This window comes from Eptatretus burgeri, chromosome 6 (assembly GCF_056783735.1).
Source record: "Eptatretus burgeri isolate ZD-2024b chromosome 6, Ebu_testis_v1, whole genome shotgun sequence".
Classification (NCBI taxonomy): domain Eukaryota; kingdom Metazoa; phylum Chordata; class Myxini; order Myxiniformes; family Myxinidae; genus Eptatretus; species Eptatretus burgeri.
In genome coordinates, this window is record NC_140966.1 from 27,156,351 (window position 1) to 27,182,810 (window position 26,460).

Sequence of the window (26,460 nt, forward strand, 5' to 3'; positions counted from 1 at the left end):
AACAGAGCAATTGTGGTTAACCATTTTGAAATTGCCACTCTTGAATCTAAATACTGAAAATGATGGTTAAAAGACAACATATTACATATTGTGTGCTCACAATGGCAGGTTAAGAGTGCCCGGCAAGCAGAACCTAATCGGTGTAAACACACACACACACGGCTTTCACGATCTAATTGAAGGACTTTTATAGTACCCCTTGAAACATAAATCCTCTTATTTTACTTTCAGTATATTTTGCTTGTTCTTCATCTCCTTGTCATTAAGTGTGAGATTTTGTCCATTTTCCCATTCATTTCAGGATACAACAAAATCTGGCTCATGGAAGAGCTTGGTGACATAGAGCAAATGTCAGTGAACGAACAGTTGGTCAGCAGGTGAACGCAACTAGCGAGGGAATGAGAAGAGGGAGGAAACCTGCAAGTAAGAGGGTTGGGTAAGGAAGGGGTGGGGGAGGAAATGTTGAGATGGCTGACAAACTACTGTTCATATTTTTTCTGTATCTGTCCATACCTAATACTATTCAAGGTTATTTCATATGTTTGGACCTTTTTTAAGCCCTAAATTAGTTTTTTAAAATGCCTTTAAATTAGCTTGAGTGTGATAAAAACGAGACGCTTCCTGTATTTGTGATGATAAGCTTGTAAATGAAACTATTTGCACCACCACACAATTCCAACGGTTTGCCCACTGGTCAGATCAGTTCATCGTAGAGCTGTTAATCAACCTTTTTGGGAGATATAATGAGAGTCCTTTGCTTGTATTTCTTTGCTTTGAAGAACTTGTTTACAGTCTCCCATTGTATTACTACCCACTCCATTGTTTCACACCCCCATCCACAACGTTAAATATTTCAAATGGACAATATTAATGTTTAATGCACACATCAAACTTAGTTTATCATTTGTTACAAATTACTTTCTCTTTCTCATACCTTGTCTTTTAACTTTCTCTGGCTTTTCAACAGAAATGATTGTCTATATCTTTTTTTACATGCTCTAAGGCTGGTTTTTACATGAGCTGCCACACACACACACACACACACACACACACACACACACACACACACACACACACACACACACACACACACACACACACACACACACACACACACACACACACACACACACACACACACACACACACACACACACACACACACACACACGACTGTTAGCTAAGACATATACAGCCACTGAGCTTGGGGGAAGTGCCATCACTTTCTGGGCATTTGGGGTACCAGCAACATCACAACTATGGTGCTGCTTTTCTTACTGCACTCACCAGGGCATTTCCCTGAAGAGGAATTTCCTCCTCCCCATGGATGCCAAACTAAGGGGATTGTTCTCTATTCTCTATTCCTCTTAAATATTGAATGTCAAGCAAGGAAGCAGCATGTAGCATTTTTTTTTAATCTTTGGTACGACCGACCAGGGTTTGAACATAGACCTCGTCGACTCAAAGCAGATGCTCCAACCATTACATCACCGAGTGCTCTTCAGAACTGTAAATCAAACTTATCACACTGCCCAATATTACGCTTCTCATTCAATCAAGGAAAAACAATGCCAACTCCCCTGCAACATCGTGTTCCATATATGTTTGACCGCTATCTTATGCTTGGGATAAGCTTTGGATGTAAATATGCGCTAACTTTTTAACTGTCTAGTTTGGGTTCAATATAAGGCCCAACTATAAATTGTGCGATTGGTGTTGCATCACACAATATTCCTTCTCTCAGACGGAAATAAAGCAGGGCATTCGGTCTGCTCGCATTATTTGGTGGATGTTCATGAATGCACGACCTCCAAAATATTCTGTGAGCTTTCTGGCTTTCTTTGTGAGTGGATAATTGTAGCACTTAATTATTATTTCACAATTTTGTGCTACTCTCCTTCATTTATTTTCAGTTCACTGTGTCCATCATTAGACTTCCCAAATAAACATTCATCTGAAATTGTTATGCTTAAATTCTTTGTCACGATTATGGTTCTAAGTATGGGAGGATCAACATAAATGAGTAACATCATCCATGGATGCTACGAGAATGATTACTGAATAGCTGAGCTAAGAACTTCATCGACTACAGTGGACAGTTTCCGAAATGTATGAATAAAGAAACATTTCAAAATGTTATTTATGCTTTAATTCTGAGCCAAACTCTTTATTTATCATAAAATTGGTCTTCAATAAAATAGAAATGTGTATCTGTTATCTATAATCCAAACTAATAAATGTGAATGTGTATGTCAGTGTGGTGTGTGTGTTTTGGTGTGTGTTTTCCTCCATAACTCCAAAGCAATGAAACCTACCTCTGAAACTTTGCATGCACACTACGAGAACTCCAAGGAAGTGCATGGGTGAAAATTGGGTGTTTGGGTTAATTTAAACACCCCTTTTGAAGATAATTAATAGCCATATTTAATTATATCCTTTATCAGGCGATCCTCGGCCACCTCGCTAACTGGGGTTTTAAGACGGATCCTGGGTTACCTAACTGGGGTGTGAAGTCGCTATGTTTTTCGGCCTGCTCAACCATGTCCTGACATGAAACAGGCCACAATGACTTCTTCACGATAAAGTTTTTTTTATCTTCACTTTCCTCACTCATATTATTGAATGCCTGTTCATCATAGCTACGAATCACTGGGTACATTGCAAAGCTTATAATCGCCTGGAGGTGCCAGCATTCGTGGCTTTATCCATGAGAACATTTCATGCCCGATCCAGTTTTTAAATATCATGCTATACATCGTTCTTGGCCTTCTCTCTAAATGGTGAAGAATCACTTTGACAATTAAATAATTCTCGTATCTAGATCCGGATTCGGATCTTCACCAAAATTGAAACAAATTCGTAATTGCCACAATAACCCAATCTGTCCACAAGTTTCATCCAAATCCGTCCACAACTTTTTGAGATATCGTGTGATATATTCGTTAGGCCCCATCTCTCAATGGTGAAGAATCACTTAAAAAAATTATAAGATCCAGATATTTAACAAAATTGAAGCAGTTCTTCCTCGTCACATACCCAACACGTCCAGCAAATTTCATCCGAATTCGTCTACAAATGTTTGAGATATCGTGCTCTATATCATTTTTGGCAATATCTCTCATGGTGAAGAATCACTTTTAAAATTTGAGTTATCGTATCCGGATCCAGGTCTTCACCAAAATCTAATGAGTTCGTCCTTGTCACACACCGAACCTGCCCAACAAATTTCATCAGGATCTGTCCACACATTTTTGAGATATCCTGCACACAGACAGACAAACAAACAAACAAACAGACAAAGAAACAGACAGAGAGGGGTGAAAACATAAACTCCTTCACTCTAGGTGGCGGAGGTATCAAGAAAAAGAGTGTTACAGGCCGGGGGTCGGCCGCCAACCGACCGCTCTGAACGGAGCCGCAAGTCAAGTCGGCCCGACCGATCGCCCGGAATATAGATCGCCGCCCGGATAACTCCGAGCGACGGGTCCTGGTACAAGAACCGAAATACGCCAATCGGCAGATCACGTGGGGTAGGGTCCATTGCCAATCTTCAATGTACCTAAATACCCACGTGATCAAACTTCCGGCACATTCCACCCTCGACGGATCCCGTACGGAACAAACCGCCGAGGCGAGCCTGTCCGTACGCGATTCCGAGCGGCGTAATCGCCGAGAACCGTCGGTCCAAATGTCCCCCTATTACGGCAAACCAACGGCTTTCTAACTCCCAACACACGAAATGTTCAGTCAATGATTGAATGGACGCAACGAGCAGGTTTACATTCACACAAGGACATTTATTATAATGAAACACGTATGCAATTATGCAAGCAACAAAAGAACTACAACCGTCTATAAGTAATTATTAATGTACACTCACTTTCACAGTTTTACTTACAGGACTCGGCGCCACAAACATTCATTCGAAAAAAAAGCAGGATAAAGACCCCATCAAAGGCAATTGGGTCAGACGGGACCTCTTGGGTCTTTATAGCATGGGACTTGGCAGACCGAACGAGTCCCACGAGACCGTTGCAGGTTACCTACACCCTTGTGGTGTTTGGATTGGGCGACCCGCGACGTCCCGTCCCCACAGCAGCTAGCGTAGCCGCGGTCGAGCTCGGGCCTTCCGTGTGGCAGGCGAGCTCTCTCCGGCTCTCTCCACACGAACGCGAGGTTTGCGCGACACAGCAGGCAAGGCTGCGCCTCCAGATCGCGTCTCCTTCGCGACGCCCGGACTTCCACGCAGCTCCTTGGCTTCTGGCTTCCTCCCGACTTCCCCAACTGCCGAAGCAAAAGCTTACTCCTCCCACGGGACTCAGCACACGAACTCCGCCACGGGACTCCCACGAACTCTTTACACGGGACTTTCACGAACTCATCCCACGAACTCTTTACACGGGACTTTCACGAACTCAGCACACGAACTCTTTACACGGGACTTTCACGAACTCATCCCACGAACTCTTTCTACCACGGGACTCCCCCGAGACTCTCTTGAACAAAGAAAAGATGTCCTCTTTATCCTTTGCACCCTCCCCCGCACCCGGCGTGACTCATGCCCTCGTGATCCACCCCCCGCTCAACCACGGGTGGGAGGGAGTTGTTGACGTCACCGCAGGGTTCTTCTTCCTCTTTGCAGAAGAGGGGGAGGGATGTCTCCATTGTTCGCTCCCTAACTATAAAATCGATCCGCAGCGCATCTAATCGATTTCAAAACATTTAAACAATGGAAGGTCAGCTCTCTTGGGAACATGCACTTATCGACATAGCTGACTCAGGGAACCTGTATGTTGAGTGCAATTTGTGGTGTATCACGTGATTGGATTTTCGTATATCATGACTCGCCCGCAAGGGGTGGCAGGAATGTACATCAGGACGCGCAATAAAGCGGAGTTGATGCTAACACTCTTGCTTCTCGTGTTCCACTGCACCTCATACACCACAGTTGGCGACGAGGATGGTTAAAAACGGACATGTGCCCGTTTTCGTCGGAGACGACTTCGAATTGTTTTCAGAGCAATTGGGATGCTATTTCCATGCGAATGATGTGGTCGACGAGAGCAAACAGAAGTCGATCTTGCTCGCTTCGCTTTCGGCGGAACATTATTGACTACTGAGTGATTTGGTGGCGCCGGACAAGCCCCGTGATGACGGGCTGTCGTTTCGGGACGTTGTGGAGAAGATGACGCACACATGGCGCCGGAGAAGTCATTACAGCTCGCTCGATACCAGTTCGATCGCCTCTCGAAAGGGGCAGAGGAGCGCGTCGCTGATTTCGTGGCGCGGATTAAGCATTCTTCCGTGGCCTGCAAGTTCACGGCGGGGGAGCGTCCAGCGCAGCTCAGAGATCATTTTATCGCTGGTTTACAAGATGCGAAGATGGTTTCGGCGGTTCTACAGCTGAAGGGTGAAGCCATTACATTTGACTTGGCGGTCAGCACGGCTACAGCTGTGGAGCAGACTCGCGGGGATGTTCGGCCCATCACCGGCCACGCGGGGTCGCGAGCACCCCGGGACGCGCGCACGACCTTCGATGCGGGTCGGACGTCGTCGCGCGGCCGCACGTGTGGCGAGGTGACCCCGCGGACGTGTTTGGGATGCGGAGGTCGACACCTGCGCCGTGCATACAAGTATAAAGGCACCGTGTGTTTGAATTGTCACAAGGTGGGTCATCTAAAGCGTGTGTGCCGTGGGGTGCCGGCCACCGTTAAGGTCATGGACGGCGATGTGCGAGGCGACCTCGGAGACCCGGGGCGGAACCGGCGGCCGTTGTTGAGCCTGTTTTCAATTGGCCTGGCGGCGGCGCGCCCGATGACGGTGGAAGTCGAAGTGAACAAAACGCCGATCACGTTCCAGGTCGATACGGGAGCGGCTGTGTCGATCATCGGCGAACATACCGCGCGTAGACTCAACGGCCTGAAGCTTATCAGGTCAAACCTCACGCTGTTCACGTACACCCGCTAGAAGATAACGCCAGTCGGGATGTCACACGTGTCTGTGCGGTACCAAGGCCAGGTCGCCACGCTTCCATTGTACGTCGTGCGGGGGAGGGACCGTCTCTCCTCAGCCGAGACTGGCTGTCCCGCATCAGGCTAGACTGGGCCGCAGTTCACCTTGTGCAACCCGTGCCGAGCCGATGGGAGGATCAGTTGGAGAAGATTCTTCAAAGACATCAAGGTTTGTTCTGCGACGACCTTGGGAAACTCAAGGGCGTGGAGGCAAAGCTCTTCCTGAAGGAGGGGGTGGTTCCTCTTTTTGTAAACCACGACCGGTGCCGTATGCTATGTGGGACAAGGTCAAGGGTGAACTGGATAGGCTGGAGGCCTGTGGAGTGATCTAACAGGTGTCGTACTCAGATTGGGCCACCCCGGTTGTCACAGTGCTGAAACGGAATGGAGACGTCCGATTGTGCGGGGACTTCAAATCCACGGTTAACCCGGGGCTCAGCGTGGAGCAATATCCACTGCCGTCAATCGATGAAATATATGCACGATTGGTGGGAGTCAATACTTCACGAAGCTAGACCTGCGTTATGCATATTTTCACCTGGCGATGGATCCCGGGAGTAGCGAGCTTTTGACAATCAACACATGTCAAGGGCTCTATCGATATACCCGACTCTGTTTTGGGATTGCTTCTGGGCTCAGCCTTGTGGCAGAAAGCCATGGATCAGGTTTGCATTGGCCTGCCCGCTCAGACCTTCCAAGACAATGTGCTCATTGCAGGGAAAACTGCGGACGAGCACCTTGCGAACATTGCCCAAGTGCTGACAAAGCTAGAAGCGTGCGGCCTGCGCTTGAACAGGGACAAGTGCGCATTCTTCAAGCAGCACTTGGAATACCTCGGGCACATCATCACGCCGGAGGGGCTGTTGAAAGGTCCTCGGAAGGTGGAGGAGATTCAACACATGCCACCGCCTCGCGACAAGACGCAGCTGCGCTCGTTCATTGGTATGGCCCAGTATTACCAAAGGTTCGTGCACGGGCTCAGCTCACAACTTGCGCCGTTAACGCGGTTGCTCAGGAAGGACGAGCGCTGGGCCTGGGGGCCTGCACACCAGGCATCGTTCGACCGCGTCAAGCGGCTGCTCACAGAGGATATGGTCCTCGTGCACTACGAGCATGCACGTCTGCTCTTATTGGCATGCGACAGCTCTGCATATGGCATCGGGGCAGTGCTCTCCCACAGGATGGACGATGGTTCCGAGCGGCCTGTTTGTTTTGCATCCCGGACCCTGTCCGCAGCAGAGCGGGAATATGCCCAGATCGAGCGCGAGGCTCCTCGCCTCGTCTGGGGTGTGCGGAGGTTTCATCAATACCTGCTGGGGCGGCATTTCACTTTGCAGATGGATCACAAACCGCTTCAATTCATCCTGAGACCTGAACGCGGGGTACCGGTGGTAGCGGCTGCGCAAATACAGCGGTGGTGTCTGTTTCTTGCTGCTTACGATTATGATATTCAGTTCCGAAGCACCGAGAAGCATGCTAACTGCGACGGGCTCTCACGCTTGCCGTGTGCGGAGGGTCCAGCTGCGTCTGAGTCGGCCGACCGGGTCGATGTGTTCGCGCTGGGCCAGGTCCAAAGCGGGCCGATCACGGCCAGACAGGTCGCGGTGGAATCGGCTCATGATCCGGTGCTCGCCCGTGTCGTCCAGGCGATTTCTACGGGGAATTGGAGCGATCTACCTTCGACAGCGGCATTTCAACCTTTCACATCGCGTGCATCGGAGCTGTCGTTGGTCCAACGGTACGTTATCTGGGGAATGAGGACGGTGATTCCACCGAAGTTCAGGCAGCGGTGTTTAGAAGAACTGCATGTCAGTCACCTTGGCGTCGTGAAGAAAAAGAGTCTTGCTCGTAGCCTGTTGTGGTGGCCGGGGTTGGACAAAGACATTGAGCAGTTGTTTAAGCGTTGCGCCACGTGTCAAACTGATAACCCGCGTCGAGCCTCAGGGCTGTGGCCGACCCCAGGCAGAGCCTGGCTGAGGGTCCATGTAGATTTTGCGGGGCCGGTTAATGGCAAAATGTTTTTGATTGTGATCGATGCATTCTCTAAATGGCCGAAGGTTGTAGTATTGCAGCATACATCAGCAAACATTACAGTAGAGAAACTGCGGACGATCTTTGCTAATAAAGGATTACCGGAGATCCTGGCCTCTGATAACGATCCACAGTTCATCGCAGGTGTATTTGATGAGTTTATGCGTCAAAATGGTATTCGACATCTAAGGTCCGCACCGTATCATCCTGAGACGAATGGGCAGGCTGAGTCGTTTGTTAAGATGTTGAAACGGGCTTTGCGCAGGGGGGTGTTGCACCTGTGCAGACGGTGGTCGATGTCTTTTTTCTCCATTACAGAAACGCGATTCATCCTGTCACGGGTGATTCGCCTGCCATTCGTCTCTATGGACGGGCATTGCGGTCCAGACTGGATTTGCTGCGACCTGGAGGGTCGGAGAGTGGGGCGGTGTCGCGTCCGACGCTGCTGCTCGGTTTCGATGTGGGACAGCGGGTAATGGTGCGCGATTTTTTCCACGGTTCCAAATGGGTGCCGGCTGTGGTCTCTGTGGTACTGGGGCCGGTGAATTGTATGGTGCGGACTGATGGTGGGGAGGTGTGGAAGCGGCACGTGGACCAAATGCATGATCACTGTTCAGCGTCACCCCCCCTCCCCACACCCCCCCCGGACCGAACAATGTGGGACCCCCACCTGTAATGTCGCCGTGGCCAGACGTTGTATCGCCAGGGCCGGATGTGCCGACGCCCACGAGGTCTTCACCTGATTCAGTCCTGCCCGGGGACGTCGGGCAGGCTGGTCGGCCGGGGGCGGTTGTTATTGCGGTGGCGCGAGTCCGGCGAGGGTGTCACCTCGACTGAGCCGGGAGGCGCCTGAGCCTGGGCTGTCTGGCGGCGCTGCCCGTCCGAGGCGGGTCAGGGTGCGGCCGCGGTACTTGGAGGATTATGAGTGTTGATTGCTTTCGGTTGGTCATGTTATGATTGTCCTTTCATCATTTGACTTGTCATTTTACGAGGGGAGGAGTGTGCTGTATCACGTGATTAGGTTTTCGTATATCATGACTCGCCTGCTAGGGGTGGCAGAAATGTACATCAGGACGCGCAATAAAGCGGAGTTGCCGCTAACACTCTTGCTTCTCGTGTTCCACTGCACCTCGTACACCATACAATTGAATTCCAAATTTGTAATAAGAGCAATCAGAGATTGCAGACCCTCGCCAGCACTTGTTTTGTGTGGTGTTTGTGTCGTTTTATGTGGTATATTTCGTGTGGCATTTGTGTACTGGTTTGTTACGTAATTATGAAGAGGCATAATTAGAACTGCCACTTTATAACTGTTGGCAGTGATGACCGGCTACCAAGACGTCCCGCTTTGATTGGACACCTGACCCTGACTCATGACGTTTTAAAAAATTATTGAATTGAATTTAGAATGCGATTAAAATAAATTGAATTAAAATCAAATGGAAGACCAAACAGGTACAGTCCTGCATTGGATTCATCAGAAGGAACCCAATCAAGCAAAAAGCAAAGATGAAGTCGTCAGGAGGAACTTGGATAGGATTTACATTTCAGCTACTACTTCTCTACCCTCAAACCCATCCAGGCACAGCCAAGTGAGCCTAATTCAAAAAATACAGAAGAAATAAAAAAGAACCCATATAAAAAAATTTAATAATTCTGGCCGTCATACTATGTGTCTGATCAAGTTGAAATTTAAAACATTTATTCCAGATCATTACTTTGTCATAATTTTGACGTTTCACGTCGATTGATTAAGCAGTTCCAGAGAAAACATTATTTAATATTTTCTTCAATCCAATATGGCTACCATACCATGTGACCTATCAATTATTCCTTAACAAAGTTGTACACCCATGTCTTGGGGAACATTTGTGTGAAGTTCCCCTTGATCTGTTCAGCCGTTCTCGAGAAGATTTTTATAGGTTTTTGGGTAAATGTAATATGGTTGCCAAATCATATGACCGATGACATCATATGTGTGAACATTCTGTTCCGTATGGATAGGCAGTCGGTCATATGTGTAACGTTTTGCCTCGATCTGTTCAGCAATTTCAGAGAAGAAGGTTTTTGAAGGTTTTTAAAAAAAACCAACAATATGGCTGCCAAATCACATGACGGATGATGTCATAAAATTTATTTTGTGGACCATTTTATCCCTATTTGACCCTCAAAATTTTTCATACTGATTGCATGTAGCATTCTACATATGCAATTATGATGTCATAACGAAGGCACCTATGATGTCATAAAAATCACATTTCTTCCCCACGAGGAGTATTTGCTATGTGCCAAGTTTAATTTTTTCCTTGGTGCGGTTTCAGAGATACAGAGGTCTATGTTTTGTTGTTTTTTTTCTTCGGTTTTTCCAATATGGCTGCCACACCACGTGATGTATGGCATCAAAATTACCAATAAAACTTTCTACATGCGTAGTCGCTCCACTGGTGAAAATTTCATCTCAATCCTACAAGCGTTTGCAGAGAAAAACACTAAAATTCTGTGCGGACAAACAAACAGACAGACAAACAAACAAACAAACAAACAAGAAGACATCGTGATGAGCACAATACTTGCAAAATCCATAAAACAACTTTGACCTCAAAAAGTATTTGGTGTTTGAATTCAATGACCAAATATGCAATTCCTCTTCAAATTTCAAGTCAATCAGATGGAAATTGACAATTTTAGAAATCTTACTCAAGTTGTTGACCTTTGGCCTATGTTGACCTTTTGGTTCACGTTGACCTCAAAAAAATTGGCTTGTTGAATTTAGTGACCTGATATATAAATCTTCAAATTTCAAGTCAATCAGATGAAAATTTAGGATTTAGAAATCTCACCAAAGTTGTTGATGTTTGGCCTATGTTGACCTTTTGGTGTATGTTGCCCTAAAAAAAATACTTGGCTAATTGAATTCAGTGACCTGAAACATAAATCCTCTTCAAATTTCAATTAAATTGGATGAAAATTGAGGATTTTAGAAACACCACCTAAGTTATTGACCTTGGGCCAATGTTGACTTTTTGGTCCATGTTGATCTCAAAAATAATTGGTGGTTGAATTCAGTGACCGGATGTGAAAATCCTCTTCAAATTTAAAGTGAATGGGATGAAAATTGGCAATTTTAGAAATCTCACCTAAGTTGTTGACCTTTGGCCTGTGTTGACCTTTTGACCTCAAAAACAATAAGCTTCTTCCTTATGACAAACTCGACCATGTGGGGAAGTTTCGTGAAGATGGGTTTAAAATTGTGACCTGTAAGTGACAAACAGACAGACAAAAACACAGACAGACAGAATAACAAAATCGACGAACCAATATCCTTGAAAAATCTTTGATTTTGCAAGAAACAACCAAAGAAACAGACGGACTCAAATGCAATGCCATCTCTTTCGGCGAAGGTAACAAACGGACCCAAATGCAATAGTCTCTCCTTCGGCGATGGTTATTAAATGTTTCATTGAAAAAAGTTTTTGCAACCGTTTCGTGGAGTGCTTGGTGAAGCCAATTGGCGCGCATTCTTCAAATTTCAATGGTGATACCACGGTTCGATACTGGAGGTAGGGAGGCAAATTAAATTATATGATCACGATGAGTAAAAAATGTTTTCAGTTGTTATGAAGTAATGAATTTCCACATCACGGCAGGAAAGCCAAGAGGTACGCATGCTCGCTCTGTGTAGCCTGAGTTTGAATCCCGATCCAGCTATAAACTGTCATCCCGGTGTTTCATAGGCAGGGTGATTCAGCAATGTGTGTGCTGTCTCTTGGATGGACGTTAAAATGGGCATCACACATCTGCTGGAATCCCTCACCCCTCTCCCTCCCTCACCCATCTCCTTCTCTCACTCTCTCACCCGTATCAACCCTATCCTACCCCTCCCAACGCTACCCTCTCTCTCCAACTCCTCTCCATCTTCCCGCCTGTGACCCCTCCCATCTCCCCCATTTTCCTCTCCCCTCCCTCTCTTTCCCACCCCTCCCCCTGCTTCCCCACCCCTCCCCCTGCTTCCCCACCCCTCCCCATCTGTTGAGGGAACTGTAGCATGTACGAATCAGATTCAGAGTGAGCCGACCAGAGGGGTGCAAAGGTCGCTGCATGTACGAGCATGCATGCGGGCAGACCTTTGCCAGGAAGACAGTGTGGGTTTTAAATGCTCCCGCCCCATGTCTCAAAGTATACACCTTCGTGTGTGTGTGTGTGTGTGTGTGTGTGTGTGTGTGTGTGTGTGTGTGTGTGTGTGTGTGTGTGTGTGTGTGTGTGTGTGTGTGTGTGTGTGTGTGTGTGTTGTTCAGAAAGTAAAACATTTTTTCTGCAAACTCCCCAAACCCCATTACCTCCATGTCTGTCTGTCTGTCTGTCTGTCTGTCTGTCTGTCTCTGTCTGTCTGTCTGTCTGTCTGTCTGTCTGTCTGTCTGTCTGTCTGTCTGTCTGTCTCTGTCTGTCTCTGTCTGTCTGTCTCTGTCTCTGTCTGTCTGTCTGTCTGTCTGTCTCTCTCTCTCTCTCTCTCTCTCTCTCTCTCTCTCTCTCTCTCTCTCTCTCTCTCTCTCTCTCTCTCTCTCTCTCTCTCTCTCTCTCTCTCTCTCTCCACCCCTTCTAATACAGAGCAAAATCCTCCCACACCTTTCTCTCTCTTTCTGCCTCAGAACGTATCTGGATGGTGGTTATCTCCCTCCGCACTATCCGAACGGTGTTTATCTCTGCACGTATCCAGACAGTGGTTATGTCTGTCCGGTGGTTAACTCCGTACATGTTTGGACGGTGGTTATTTCCAGATGGTGGTTATCTCCGGACATGTCGAAATGGTGGTTATGCCCAGACGCACCCTCCCCTCACAACTTGCCCTCTCCTCACACTGCCTTACCTTGCACTGTCCTCACACTGCCACCTTCCCTTGCCATCCTCTCGCATTGCCTTCCCTTGCCATCCTCTCACATTGCCTTCCCTTGCCATCCTCTCGCATTGCCTTCCCCTCCTCTAACATTGCCTTCCCCTTACACTTCTTTCCCCTCCCCTCACACTTCTTTCACCTCCCCTCACATTGCCTTCCCCTCCTCTCACATTGCCTTCCCCTTACACTTCTTTCCCCTCCCCTCACACTTCTTTCACCTCCCCTCACATTGCCTTCCCCTCCTCTCACATTTCCTTCCCCTTATACTTCTTTCCTCTCCCCTCACATATCTTCCCCCTCCCCTCACGCTGCCTTCGTTTGACATATCTGTATGGTGGTTATGTCAGGATGGTAGTTATTTCTGTACCATAGTTATTTCCAGATGTGTCCAGATGGTGGTTATGTCCGGACAGACCCTGCTCTCACACTGCCTTACCTTGCCCTCCCCCCAAGCTGCCTTCCCTTGACGTATGTGGATGGGGGTTATGTCCAGATGGTGGTTATTTCCAGACGTGTCCGGACTGTGTTTATATCCAGACGGACTCTACCCTCACGCTGCATTACCTTGCCCTCCCAACACACTGCCTTCCCTTGCTCACCCCTCATGCTGCCTTCCCTTTCTGCACCCCTCCTCGCTACCCTCCTCGCTCCCCCTCCTTCCCCTTCCGACTGCTAAAAAAGTGTTAATTTGTCCAATTTAGACAAATTTGATATTTCAGGCATCTCCGGGAGGTGTGTGTTTAATATGATGGTTCAGAGATTGCGAATCACTTGCCAAGCGAGCCGTTCCTTATCAAGCATTTTGTTGGAGTGCTTAAGCCACTTGGCAAGTGCACTACAATATTCGTACTGTCAATGAATACAGTATGCCCATCGACTTGAACAATGTTCAGGGGCCACTTACCTGCGCTGGCCCCGCATTGTTCTGCAGTGTATCGGGCGATGGCTGACTTGCTGAAAATGTGCAATTTCCCCTTTTTGTATGATATGCTTTCATTATAGATCAATCACTTTGGCATTGATAAATACAAATAAAAAAATGAAACATTTCATGAACATCACGGCAGGATAGCCGAGAGGTATGCTTGTGCGCTCTGAGCTGTGAAGCCTGGGTTTGAATCCAGACCCAGCTATAAAATGTCATCCCGATGTTTCACAGGTCGAGTGATTCGTCAATGTGTGTGTCATCTCTCGGATGGATGATAAACTGGGCATCACATTTGCCTGAATCCCTCACACCTCTCCCTCCCAACCCTACTCTCACTCTCCCACCCCTCTCCCTCTCTCCCTCCACTCACTCTCCCACACCTATCGCTCCCACCCTATCCCTCTCCATGCCACCCCTATCCCTGTCTATCCCCCCACGCCCCCACCTCTCCCTCTCTCTCCCTCCACTCACTCTCCCACACCTATCGCTCCCACCCTATCCCTCTCCATGCCACCCCTATCCCTCTCCTCTCCTCTCACTCACTCACTCACTCACTCACTCACTCTCTCTCTCTCTCTCTCTCTCTCTCTCTCTCTCTCTCTCTCTCTCTCTCTCTCTCTCTCTCTCTCTCCCTCCCACCACTATCCCTATCCCTCTCTCCCCCCTGCTCCTGCACCCCTCACACTCTGTTAAGGGGACTATGAAGGACTGACAGTTTAGTTTTGAATTTTCCAGGTAGATAGCATGAGTTTTCCAATGTTCCCGCCCAGTTTTATTTAGAAACCGGCAGTTAAAAAGAAAATGTTGCTGTTTGGGCACTTATTATTGCCCTTCCCTTTCCCTCCCCTCACACCACCTTCCCTTCCCTTTATGCTGCCTTTCCTTCCCCTCACACTGCCTTCCCTTTCCCTCACACCACCTTCCCTTCCCTTTATGCTGCCTTTCCTTCCCCTCATGCTGCATTCCTTTCCTCTCATGCTGCCGTCCCTTACCTTACCTTCCCTTTCCCTCACACTGCCTTACCTTCCCTTCACACTGCCTTACCTTCCCCTCACACCGACTTACCTTCTCCTCAAACTGCCTTTCCTTCCCTTCCCCCATGCTGCCTTTCCTTCCCATCACACTGCCTTCCCTCCCTCTCCCTTCATGCTTCCCTCCTCCAAAACCCCCTCCCCTGTTCACCCCCCATGGACATCTCCCAGCGGTGTATGCATGCTGTATTCATGTGTTGTTTTAACGTACCCCATTTCTTTCAATCCTGTACAAACAAACCCTCTTTATCTACAAGTCCCATAACTAAATGCAAGTCAAGAATCCCTCGCATCACTCTTACCTACTCCCAAACCCCCACACCTTCCCCACTTCCTCTCTCCTCTCTCCCCCATCCTCCTCGCTCCCACGACCCCTTCCCGGTGTGTATAGCGAAGTTAGGTGAGGCGGTGGTCTCCCCACCTTCCTCCTCACTCTTTCCCCTTACCTCACCCCTTCCTGGCTCCCCTGTTGCTTCCCATCCCTCCTCTCTCTCCTCCCCCATCTCCTCCATCCTCTGTCCCTTCTCCCTCCCCCACCCCTCCATCCTCTCTCCCTTCTCTATACCTCCCCTCCCTCCTCTCACCTTCCCCCCCTTAATACTTAAGGGAAGAAAGTCAGGAAAATATAGTGGCAATGGTCAGGAAGCAAAGGAATGTGTACAGAGCATATAGTGTATTGGGGGGGGGGGGGGGGTGTGAAATATTTTTCCTCTTGGTCTCAACTGGGGAGAATTTTATTTGAACAAGTTAATTTGTTCATTCAATGGGAGTTTCATAAACCAGTGAGTTGACATCTCATTGTAATCATGGTAACTGGGAGTGCTTATACAGTATGTCAGAAAGCAAGAGGTTCAACGTCACGCCAGATCCAGCAAACTATATGAGGAATTTGTAAATTAGTCACACCATCAGCATGTAACAGCACACCTCAACTCTTTTGTTCCTCGCCTCTCCTGTCTACGGAATGGCCTTCCAAAGGCCATTCTTTGCCATGTCTCAATGGTGAAGAATCACTTTAAAATTCTAGTATCTTGATCCGGAACCGAATCTTCACCAAAATGGAATCAATTAGTCCTTGTCACACACCCAACCTGTCCACAACTTTTTGAGCTATCCTGATCACAGACAAACACACAGGGGTGAAAACATAACCTCCGTCCACCTTCGGTGGTGATGGTAATAACAAGATGTTTCTATTTTCCATGATCAACACCACAAAGGAAAATAAAATGCAAGTTCATCTGCAATCCTCTTATTAAAGACTTGCAGTTTAAAACACAAGCACGTGGGTGAAGTTAATCATAGCACAATGTGTGCCGATTCCTTGCTGCATAGAGTTAATTAAAGGTCATATCTACCTGGGTTATTTGCTCCAAAATGTGATGTAACCAGATAATATGGAGTAATGAGATATTCACCTGGAATATGTGTCACCTTTCTATGAACCACCATAAGAAATAATGACAAGTCCAAACCATCCCAAATTCTCATAAAGAAGTCATCACTGCTTCAAGCAAATAATCCTTCAGTATCCTAGTCACAAACCACTACTGATATTCCATACATCCCTCCTCAAATCCACCATGCTTGACATCTTCAATTATTCAGATAAGGCTACTTACACAGTACAGGTACTATAATTCTGACTGGTTCTTAAGTGGAACAAGTATTTGTCCAAAAAGACATGCATAACTTTGTAATGTTACATTGTGTGTGATCTATGTCAATACATGTTACAACAAACTTCAGTGCAGGAAGGAGGCCTCTCCTCCCATCCAAGCCTGCATAATGGTTGCCAATTTATGGTTGCTTGTCTCTATACTTTTCAAAATGCTGAGCGTCAAGCAAGGGAGCTGTCTGATGTTCACTGCATGCCTCATAATTCAAGCTCTCTTATTTCCATTATAATATCAAAATGCTCGTTTTCCTCATCTTTCTTTACACTTTAATACATTTTTGCCTCATCTTGAGATTTCAGAAATCAAAGCAACAAAAAACACATCATTCATTGGCTAAAATAACAATTTACAACTCCGACCATGAATTTTGTGGGTCTGTTTGAAATACCTAAAATGAACATGTAACTAGAAGATTAAATATGTGTGTGCGGGGTGTGGCGGAGTGTCTTTTTGGTGTGCATCTTATCCAATCTTAATGCCAGCGGCGTCTTTCCCCACCTAATTCTACAAAATAAGTAGGCTAATTAATGCAAAAATTAGGCATTAAAGTCTCATTAAAAAGTCATAATTATGAAGTAAATGAAGCTTAGATTATTCATAACCCCCCATAATAGAGTTTCACAAATGAGCACATCTATTGAAAAAAAAAAAGGCCATGTTAAAATTGAAGAATCTTCTCTGATTGATATCCAAGAGCATTGAGTGATTGTACTGCTAACGGCTAAAATTTGTCAGTAAGCCAACAATGTGAGACCAAGGAGTATAAAGTGATTCACTTTTGAAAATTTATCATAGCTTAACCTGCCACCTTCCACCCCTATGTACCCACCTGAAAGTTGGTAGTCATGTGAGGAACCGGAAGATTACCCATAATCCAATGCTCAAATTTCGCTCACAAGCAGATTTTTTGCCTACATGATAATGGAGCACTCAACAACTTAACTTGAGCTTTGCTCTCTACTTTCAAGTGACTTGTTTGAAAAATCCACTCTGCATGATAAGTCGCATTATAAATTTAAAGTGCAATTCTCTGTACGCTCTCTCAAACAGATAAAAAAATATAAAGGCCCACAAATACTCTGCGTGCAGTGATTAAAGTGCACGTGTTTTTGTTAATGATGCACAGTATGTAATTTTGATTTGTAAGATACAGCATAATACACCCATTGTTCTTACATTCTTATTGCACTGGGATTCTTGCCCAGCCAGCATAAATATAATACTCATTTACAAGTGCTTCTTCTATGCCCAATTCCTTCACAGACATACCTTCTGGAGTTCCATCTCATCGGGTGAACTCCAAGGGAGATTAGCCAGCTTTCCGACCCTTGAAAGGCGAAGGACTACCAAGTAATAAGCCCTGCAAATAAGATGCAAAATAATGATAATATGCAGATTGAGGTAACTACAATGTGTAACTAGATATCTGTGATCGCAAAGCGATCATCAAGGATATGCTTCTTCTGGCACCCATGATCCAATGATGGCCATGTTTTTTTTTTTTTCGGACTGCAATATGACCTTAACCTTTGACATGTTGTGATAGTGTAAATTTAGAAAATATGTCCCCATCTAAAATCTATCCATAAGACTCAATATCATGGAAATCGGAGGAAAATTATTCAAGTTATAACCAAAAAGGTGTTCTTTGATAATTAGGTCACAATCTGAAAAAATAGGTCAAGGACATAAATCAATTATCAGGTGCACCACTTCAGTGCAGCTTCCCGATTATGATGCAAGAACATCTTGGAAGACTTTGCATTGGCAAAATTAAGTGATGACAAAAAGGCATTATTTTTTCAGACCGCCATTTAACCTTGACCTTTAATATTTAGGGATAGAGTGTAAATTAAGAAAATGTAATTAAATGAGGGGTATTATGTAAATTAGGTGTAAACACATCTTACTCTCGTCTAACTCGAGAGAGCATGTTATTCCAATTGGACATAAATGAGACGAGTTAGGGAAAGAAATGTAATAACTTCTATAATTAAGTCATGAAGTTAAAACTTAGATCAAGGTCAAAAACAATTACATCATCCCCATATACTTTTTATTCCCAATATTGATGCAATATTTCATTCCAAAAATTCCAGCCTGCTCTGATATTCACAGTTCAGACGTTGGCAGAAAAAAAAGGATAAAAGAAACTTCCAAAATGAGGGGAAAATGCATCTTTTTCAGACTGCCATTTCACCTTGACTTTTAACTTGGAGGAGTATAATTTAAATTAAGGGTAAATGCACCTTGCTCTCGGCTATCGAGAGAGGGCAATTTTATTATTACTGGACAAACCTCAGTCGAGTTATGGTGAAATATGTTAAAATCTCTATAACTATATCATGACCTTAAAATTAGGTCAAGGTCAAAAACAATAATGTCAACCACGCATACTCTTTATTCCCATTATTGTTGCAAAATTTCATTCTGAAAGTCCCAGCTGGCTCCGAGATACAGCTTGGACATTGGCCGAAAAAAGAAAGGAAACTTAAATGGTAGTTTACTACTCCAAGGGGTCTAATAAACTCCGAGGTACCATTAAAAATTGGGACACTAATTGCAGAAACAAATCCTACAAAAGGTATTCGCTTATCCTAGAGGGGGGAGGCTTAACGAGGCATTTATTTGCATCACTGATAATGCTATAGAGAGGATAATGCTTCATGGTGGAATAGAAAGAAAATAAAATGAAAACCCACCTCACAAGCAGACCAGCAGGTGGTGGGGCGGGCATAGTGATCTTGGCCTGACCTTCTTCATTGACCTCAGTCAGAAAGCTAGGCCGAGAACGCAGCACATTTGGAGCTGTGCGAGCTGCTACAGTTTGCTGGAGGCTCCGAGGCGCGCTACCACGATTCATGAGAATAAAGGAGTACTTGGTGTCTGGGTCAAGTGGTGTGATAAGTTTCTGGGTGGCAGTTCCTTCCACCACCACACTAAGACCATTGTCACAGACAATCTAAAACAGAGATGGACATGTTTAGCCAAAACAGTGACATTTCAACATTCAGAGTTTACAATTTTACTACAACATAACACAATGAAAGCATATACTACTGTGATAAAACAATAATCAGTTTGAAAATTAGTTGGTAGCCTTTGTGAGAAATAACCCCATTATGTGAAACACTTATTGTAAAACAAACCTATGGCATCTCAAATTTCCTCATCGATTCATCTCCCCATATAATTCACATTAATCACTGATATATTCCATGTAATCTGCAAAATTATCCATGGTAAAAACAGTCATAAAATGTCAACGATTGTCAGATTAATTCATTATTTACTACAACAACATCACTTATATCTAAAACGAGGTATTTTAACCAATCATTTTGCTAACGGATCTAATCAAAAGATAACATGTTGTACTTCACAAACATTCTGCTCTATTCACTATAATTTGCCTGAATTAGTCTTCCATCTGCTTTGAAATCAGCCAACATCACCTTCGTCAACCATCTTTCCACCACATATATGGTGTGAGCAAAAATCACTTCCGCTTTGCTGCAAAGGTCAGTGTTGGATGCTTTGGTTTGAACCTCGGCTTAAAATCAATAAAATGAAACATTTTGAAAATTTCGAATTCGTCTCACTCTGATTTCAACATCACCATAATGCATGTTATCAAGTAGCTCAAACTTTCTTAACATAACAAGATGATTTTTAATACCGGCTACAACTGGGTGGCGCAATATGATACACATTTACATGGAGAGAATTGGGGTCTTCCCCCAACCTGGAGCTCCCTCCCCGAGATATGCTACTCAGAAACAAACCAGACTTGGGGTAGCCTAAAGGCAACATGCAAAATTTGGTTGGATTTGGTTGAGTAGATGTCTATTTTTTGAAGCATATATAAACATACAAACAAATATACAAATTTGCTTTGAGAGTAGAGATTACGATATCTTGAAGAATAAGGGCAAGATATTTGGACAAGTGGAGAAGATCGTGAGGCCGGTGGGAAGTGTAAAATGCGTGAAATGTGTGTCCTTTGAAGATGTCGATGACGCGCTCATCATCTCGTTTCGGCAAATGTCGGCTCAGCCAAATATTCGGTTTCGGCCGATTCGGCCAAATATTCGGCCAATACTGTCTTTCGGTGGAGGATTGCCCAGCCAACATCATGGAATACAATGACCGGTTTGAATCCTTTCTCATGCACCAGATGCCCAAGAGTTTGAGGCATGCGGATTACTTCGCGAAGAAGTAAAGGATCGATCGAGCTTATTGTTGAAGTCCGATCATGGTTTTATATTGGCTTGTTTTGTACATTACCGCACTCACTTACACATAGGCATTGAGTGGTAATCATCACCACAATGACTGTGTGTCATGTATTTTGTCACCATACCATCACCGATGGTATACGAGTTGTCTTACAGAGTTGTTCATTATCTTTACTTTTGAAAAACTCATTCATGAATTCCATCTTTGCTTGATCACTTTCCAACTCACCAACTCACCCCCACCTATGCCCCGAGGATTGTGTTTTCCTTTTGGTACAATAGCCGGCTCTCACACATATGTGTCAAGGCCACGCGCGACTTCATCCTTCACCCCACAGTCATCATGAATGTTCGCATACGCGTAAGTCGTCACATTTCTAAGTCGTCACTTTTTTCTCGGTCCCGATGGTGACGACTTACGCCTAGTCTACTGTATATATATATATATATATATATATATATATATATATATATATATATATATATATATATATATATATATATATATATATATATGTAAATTGAAACATGTGGAGTGTGACGAGCACTCCCCTGATCCACATTGGACATAGTCCTACACCAAAGCGTCACCTCCAACTCAGAGGGCTCGGCCCGGTGACTGTCAAACAGATAAACATTATATGGTCAAAACCAGTTAATCATCAAACTTAGCTGCCTATCCAGATTTCAGGCATATTTGCCCTTATCAGAACGGCATACTGATAAATATCGAACCAATGATGACCATGTTCGTTGTTTTTACATCAGATGCACATCCTGACTGTGATAAAGAGCATCACCACAGATTATGTCTCACACGGTAAAACCGCATAATCCGCAAAGAACAATCGTCTGTCTGCCACCCAGACGATTGTTCCCACTAATGCAAACCATTCAACCAGAAGTCACGTGTGTTGGAGGTAATGCTTTGGTGCAGGACTATGTCCAATGGATATCAAAGGAGTGCTCATCACACTCCACATGTTTCGATTTACCCCCCATTCACACACGTGCCTTCTGCTTGAATGGTTTGCATTGGTGGGAACAATTGTCTGGGTGGCAGACGGTTGGTTGTTCTTTGTGGATTATGTGTTTTTTACCATGTGAGATATAATATCCGTAGTGATGCTCTCACTCTCACACACACACACACACACACACACACACACACACACACACACACACACACACACACACACACACACACACACACACACACACACACACACACACACACACACACACACACACACACTTTCCCAACTGCATGGATCATCAGCTTGGCACAGTTCTTCCTCAAAGTTTCATTCCTTTCAGCCCAGAACCTCTCCAAACCGTGGATCCACAACGTTAGTCATGGATCTACATCAGCAAATTAACGACATCAGTAGATCCGCAACTTCAGTTGCATCCATGCAGTCAGTCAACCCATAGTTTTCACAAATACACAAGAATCAAATAAATACATAACAAACATATAACTATCTTAGAAACAGTACAATGGATTTTCCACCAAAAAGATAATGACAAATCAGCAGGGGAAGCCTCACCAAAAGAAATGTCTATAATCTCACACACACACACACACACACACACACACACACACACACACACACACACACACACACACACACACACACACACACACACACACACACACACACACACACACACACACACACACACACACTCTTTTTAATTTCTCCGTTTTGATAAGGGGGTGTGGACAGCGTTGTCTTTTGTTGACAGCATTTTTGTACTCATCGCAGTTTTCTCTGAGAACAATATTCAACCACAAAATCTGTTCTGGTCCCACTTATAAACTACTTCAGGGTGATCAGGAATTTTACTCCCAATTAAGGGTAATTAGTGAGCCAGCTAATTATTTTTGTAGAAGATGAAAGCTTATGCAAGATGAATGCGATTCATAATCTTGTGAAAATGAGGAACAAGCTTAATTTACAGAAGCTTAGAATTAAAATCCTAAACATTGCTTTCATCTGGATTTCAACTTACATTTTCTTGGATGTCAATCCAATTAGTATGTTCATCCACATCATATACCATGGTAGTTTGTAAACTCACTGCCATTTGTTGTTTAATTGCTATATGAGCCGAAACCATTGTAAAAAAAAAAATTATAATTATCCTCATTTCACTCACAATTACAATTTGCTACAATTAAAATATCTGATCTGGAAAACCCGACAGTTGTACAAATATTACAGACATTTAATGTCAATGCCAGATATATCTGGAGCACGTGCAATCCTCATGAAGCTCTGCTGTCCCCCCACCAGAAAATTCCATGGTTTGTGTTGGTTGACAATCAGTTTAGGACAGAATGCCAAGTCTTCAATATTGACAGAGTTAAATCAAACATCCCTCGGCTTGTCCCAAAGCGCAAGCTCTGATCATACCTGAAATGGTGAGATGGGCAGGTAACCTTCTGGCATTTCCCAAGTGAGAAGCACTGATGTCTTGGTGACCGTTTTCACGTGAAAGTTCTTGGCAAAACCTGCAAAGCACACGGGGCACAGTGTTTTTACGCAGAATTCCATTTATTTGTGGCCTTGGGCCGAAAGGACTGTGCTTTGTGCGGCACACTTTACAGGTTCCTATCAAATTCTTATATAATAGGCTGTCACACCAGCGAGACAAGCAAAACTATTATAAAATACTTGGTTCATGAGTTTCAACCCAATACTATACAGGCACCATTAAACCGCCACAGTTAAACTGTCACCATAAAAACTGCTCATTCCTATCCTGGCCTGCTCCACAACTTTCCATTCTTTTTACCCAATTAATCGCAGTTTTTTTAAATTCCTGCCTGGGGCTTGTTGTTAGCAGTGCTTTCATTGGGCTTTAAACCTTCATAAGGGGCCTTGGTACAGATAATCCACTGAATGGAGTTTGTTCAAAATTTTTCCAATGTCTTTGCTTGCTCGCATATCGGCTTATCTTAGTCGGCTTTTCTTCCATTGTGTTTATGCTCTACACTGTGTATGTTGCCATTTCATGATGAACTTTTGAGATTTTCATGCAATCTGAAGCTGGCAGGGTATGTAATCTAAAGAATGATGTTGCATCTTGCCAAGTCAAAGATTAATGAGCCCTCAATCACCGGAAATCAGGAGGAACTGGCAAGTTTCTTGACAAACGGGATCATTAATTTTCACACAAATATTTGTTGCTTTTGAGAACCAGCTGTACATTCTTGATATATCAACTTACGTATCAAAAAAAATCTGGATTTCACTGCCCATACCCCTGACCTTATATCCTCTTTGAAACAGAAACTTGCTTAAAAATGAAACAACACTTGCATGAAGCTTCGCAGCACTGATGCGTTCAAAACGCCATCACGTGTAACAGGGGCTATTTTACCAGTTGCGGCATCAAATTATCTACCATTCATTCAGATGAAGTTGAGCACATACCTCTGCCTGGATCTGGATCCAAATTCTGATCTTAACCAAAATCGAATTAATTCATTCCTGCCACACAACCTGTACAAAAAGTTTCGTTTGACTTTTTCCGTCACCAACTCGTTCACTAACTTTTTGAGATATCTTGCTACATATCATTTTTGGCCCTATCTCTCAATGGTGAAGAATCACTTTAAAAATTCTAGTATCTGGATCCGTATCCGGATCTTCACCAAAATCTAATCGGTTCGTCATTGTCACACACCCAACCTGTCCACCAAATTTCATCTGAATCCATTAACAACTTTTTGGGATATTCTGCACACAAACAGACAAACAAACAGACAGACGGTTTCGGTGGAGGCAATAATTTGAGATCTTTTCAAGGAACTTCAATGCAGGAGGAGACAATTAAGTCCATCAATCCCATGCAATGGTTGCCAACTTGTGTTTTTTATTCATGCTCTGTCATTTTTTGAAATGCTGATCATCAAGCAAGGAAGCAGCATGTAGCATTTTTAACATCTTTGGCATGACGGCCAAGGTTTTAGCCACCGACCTCCCAGACCCAAAGTGGACGCTCTGACCATTACATGACAGAGTCTGGTTTTTCAGCTAATAACTTACCAGCGAATTCACACTGAATGAGGGAAAGGCAGTCCTTCAAATAAAGAGTTGATATAATGAGTGGGATGGAAAGAGTACTCAATGGTAATGTTCTTACCTCCAGCACCTAAGGTGGATGGCGGTTATGGTATCACCCATGTTTCTCTACCGGTCTGTCTGTTTCTGTTTGCAAAATTGAATATTCGCAAGTATATTGGTTGGTCTCATCTGTTATTCTGTTGGGTGGTTGCTAGACCACCCTTATTGGGTGGTGGCTAGACTACCCTGATTGGGTGAAGCTTGACTACCCTTATTGGGTGGTCGCTAGACTACCCTTATTCTCAGGTTTTCCGTCTGTCTGTTTGTTTGTATGTAATGGACAGCTCTGGAGGCCAGAGGAGTCAACCGATTTTGATGAACTTTAATTGGTAGGTTCATACTAGGATCTTGTATGCTTTTGAGCACCGTTGCTATGGACGCCACCGTTGCCTAGCAACGGGACTTTGAAATTTTTGAAAAAATCCGATTTTTTTTTTTTGAAAATCAAAAATCGACTCCCACGCTTTTATGCGCACTATAGTCAACCTATTTTTCAAAAAATTTCAGCCCGATCCGTCAAAAACTGCATGACTAGTATGCAATTATATTACTATATGCTTTCACCCCAACATTCGCGTTGGGATTCCCTCATGTAGGGTTAGGGAATCGAACACAAATGATGAATGGACAGTTGCTCATCATGTTCCTATATGGAACAACGAACGGCAAAAATGTCATCTGATGTGTTTTTCTCTTGTATCATTATAAGGCCTTATATTTATCTCATATCTCTTATATCATATTTCAAATTCGCCTTAGTCTAGCGACCACCCATGTCATCTACTGGCTTGTCTGTTTGTTTGTTTGTATGTCAATCGTCTACAGGTCACATAAATCGTCAATTTTCATCCCATTGACTTGATATGTCCGGATAGAGAAACACCACCCGGACACATCTGGAGCCAAATGCCCTCGGATATGTCCGGAAACAAACTCCCATCCGGACATAAATACCGCCCAGCCATCCATGTCTGGAGACAAACACTGTCCAGACAAAACCACGAGAGAGAGAGAGAGAGAGAGAGAGAGAGAGAGAGAGAGAGAGAGAGAGGAGAGGAGAGGAGAGGAGAGGAGAGGAGAGGAGAGGAGAGGAGAGGAGAGGAGAGGAGAGGAGAGGAGAGGAGAGGAGAGGAGAGGAGAGGAGAGGAGAGGAGAGGAGAGGAGAGGAGAGGAGAGGAGAGGAGAGAAGAGAAGAGAGACTCTTTTGTATCCCTTTATTTTTCAAGCTTAGAAAAAACAGTTACACATAACATACAAACCAAGTCATAATAAAAAGGTCAAGTACACAGTTAAAATGAAATAATAAGATCATTATGATCTACTTTACACAATACATTCCTGTGACACCATTTCTGCTTAAACAGTTCTAGATTATTTATATTTTGGTGGAAATAAAATCCTGCACGTAATCTAGCCATGGCAAGGGCCTTAAAAAGTGTTAAAACTTTGTAATCAGCATCAGAGTTTGCATGAAGTTTAGCTTTCCTTGTTTTATAAATTGCTAGTTTCCCTTCG

General features: G+C 44.5%; 1 protein-coding gene across 7 annotated transcripts in view; it reads right to left on the minus strand.

Annotated features, from left to right (window-relative positions):
* Positions 1–26,460, minus strand: part of LOC147024432 (receptor-type tyrosine-protein phosphatase delta-like) — an 881,646-nt gene that overhangs the window by 264,689 nt on the left and 590,497 nt on the right. For all 7 annotated transcript variants that reach the window (XM_085884376.1, XM_085884379.1, XM_085884375.1 and 4 more), the window contains 3 exons: positions 23,230–23,327; positions 19,274–19,533; positions 17,841–17,931 (listed from right to left, as the gene is read on the minus strand). In XM_085884376.1, coding sequence (XP_085740502.1) covers positions 17,841–17,931; positions 19,274–19,533; positions 23,230–23,327 — 449 coding nt within the window. The remainder of the gene's footprint in view (positions 1–17,840; positions 17,932–19,273; positions 19,534–23,229; positions 23,328–26,460) is intronic.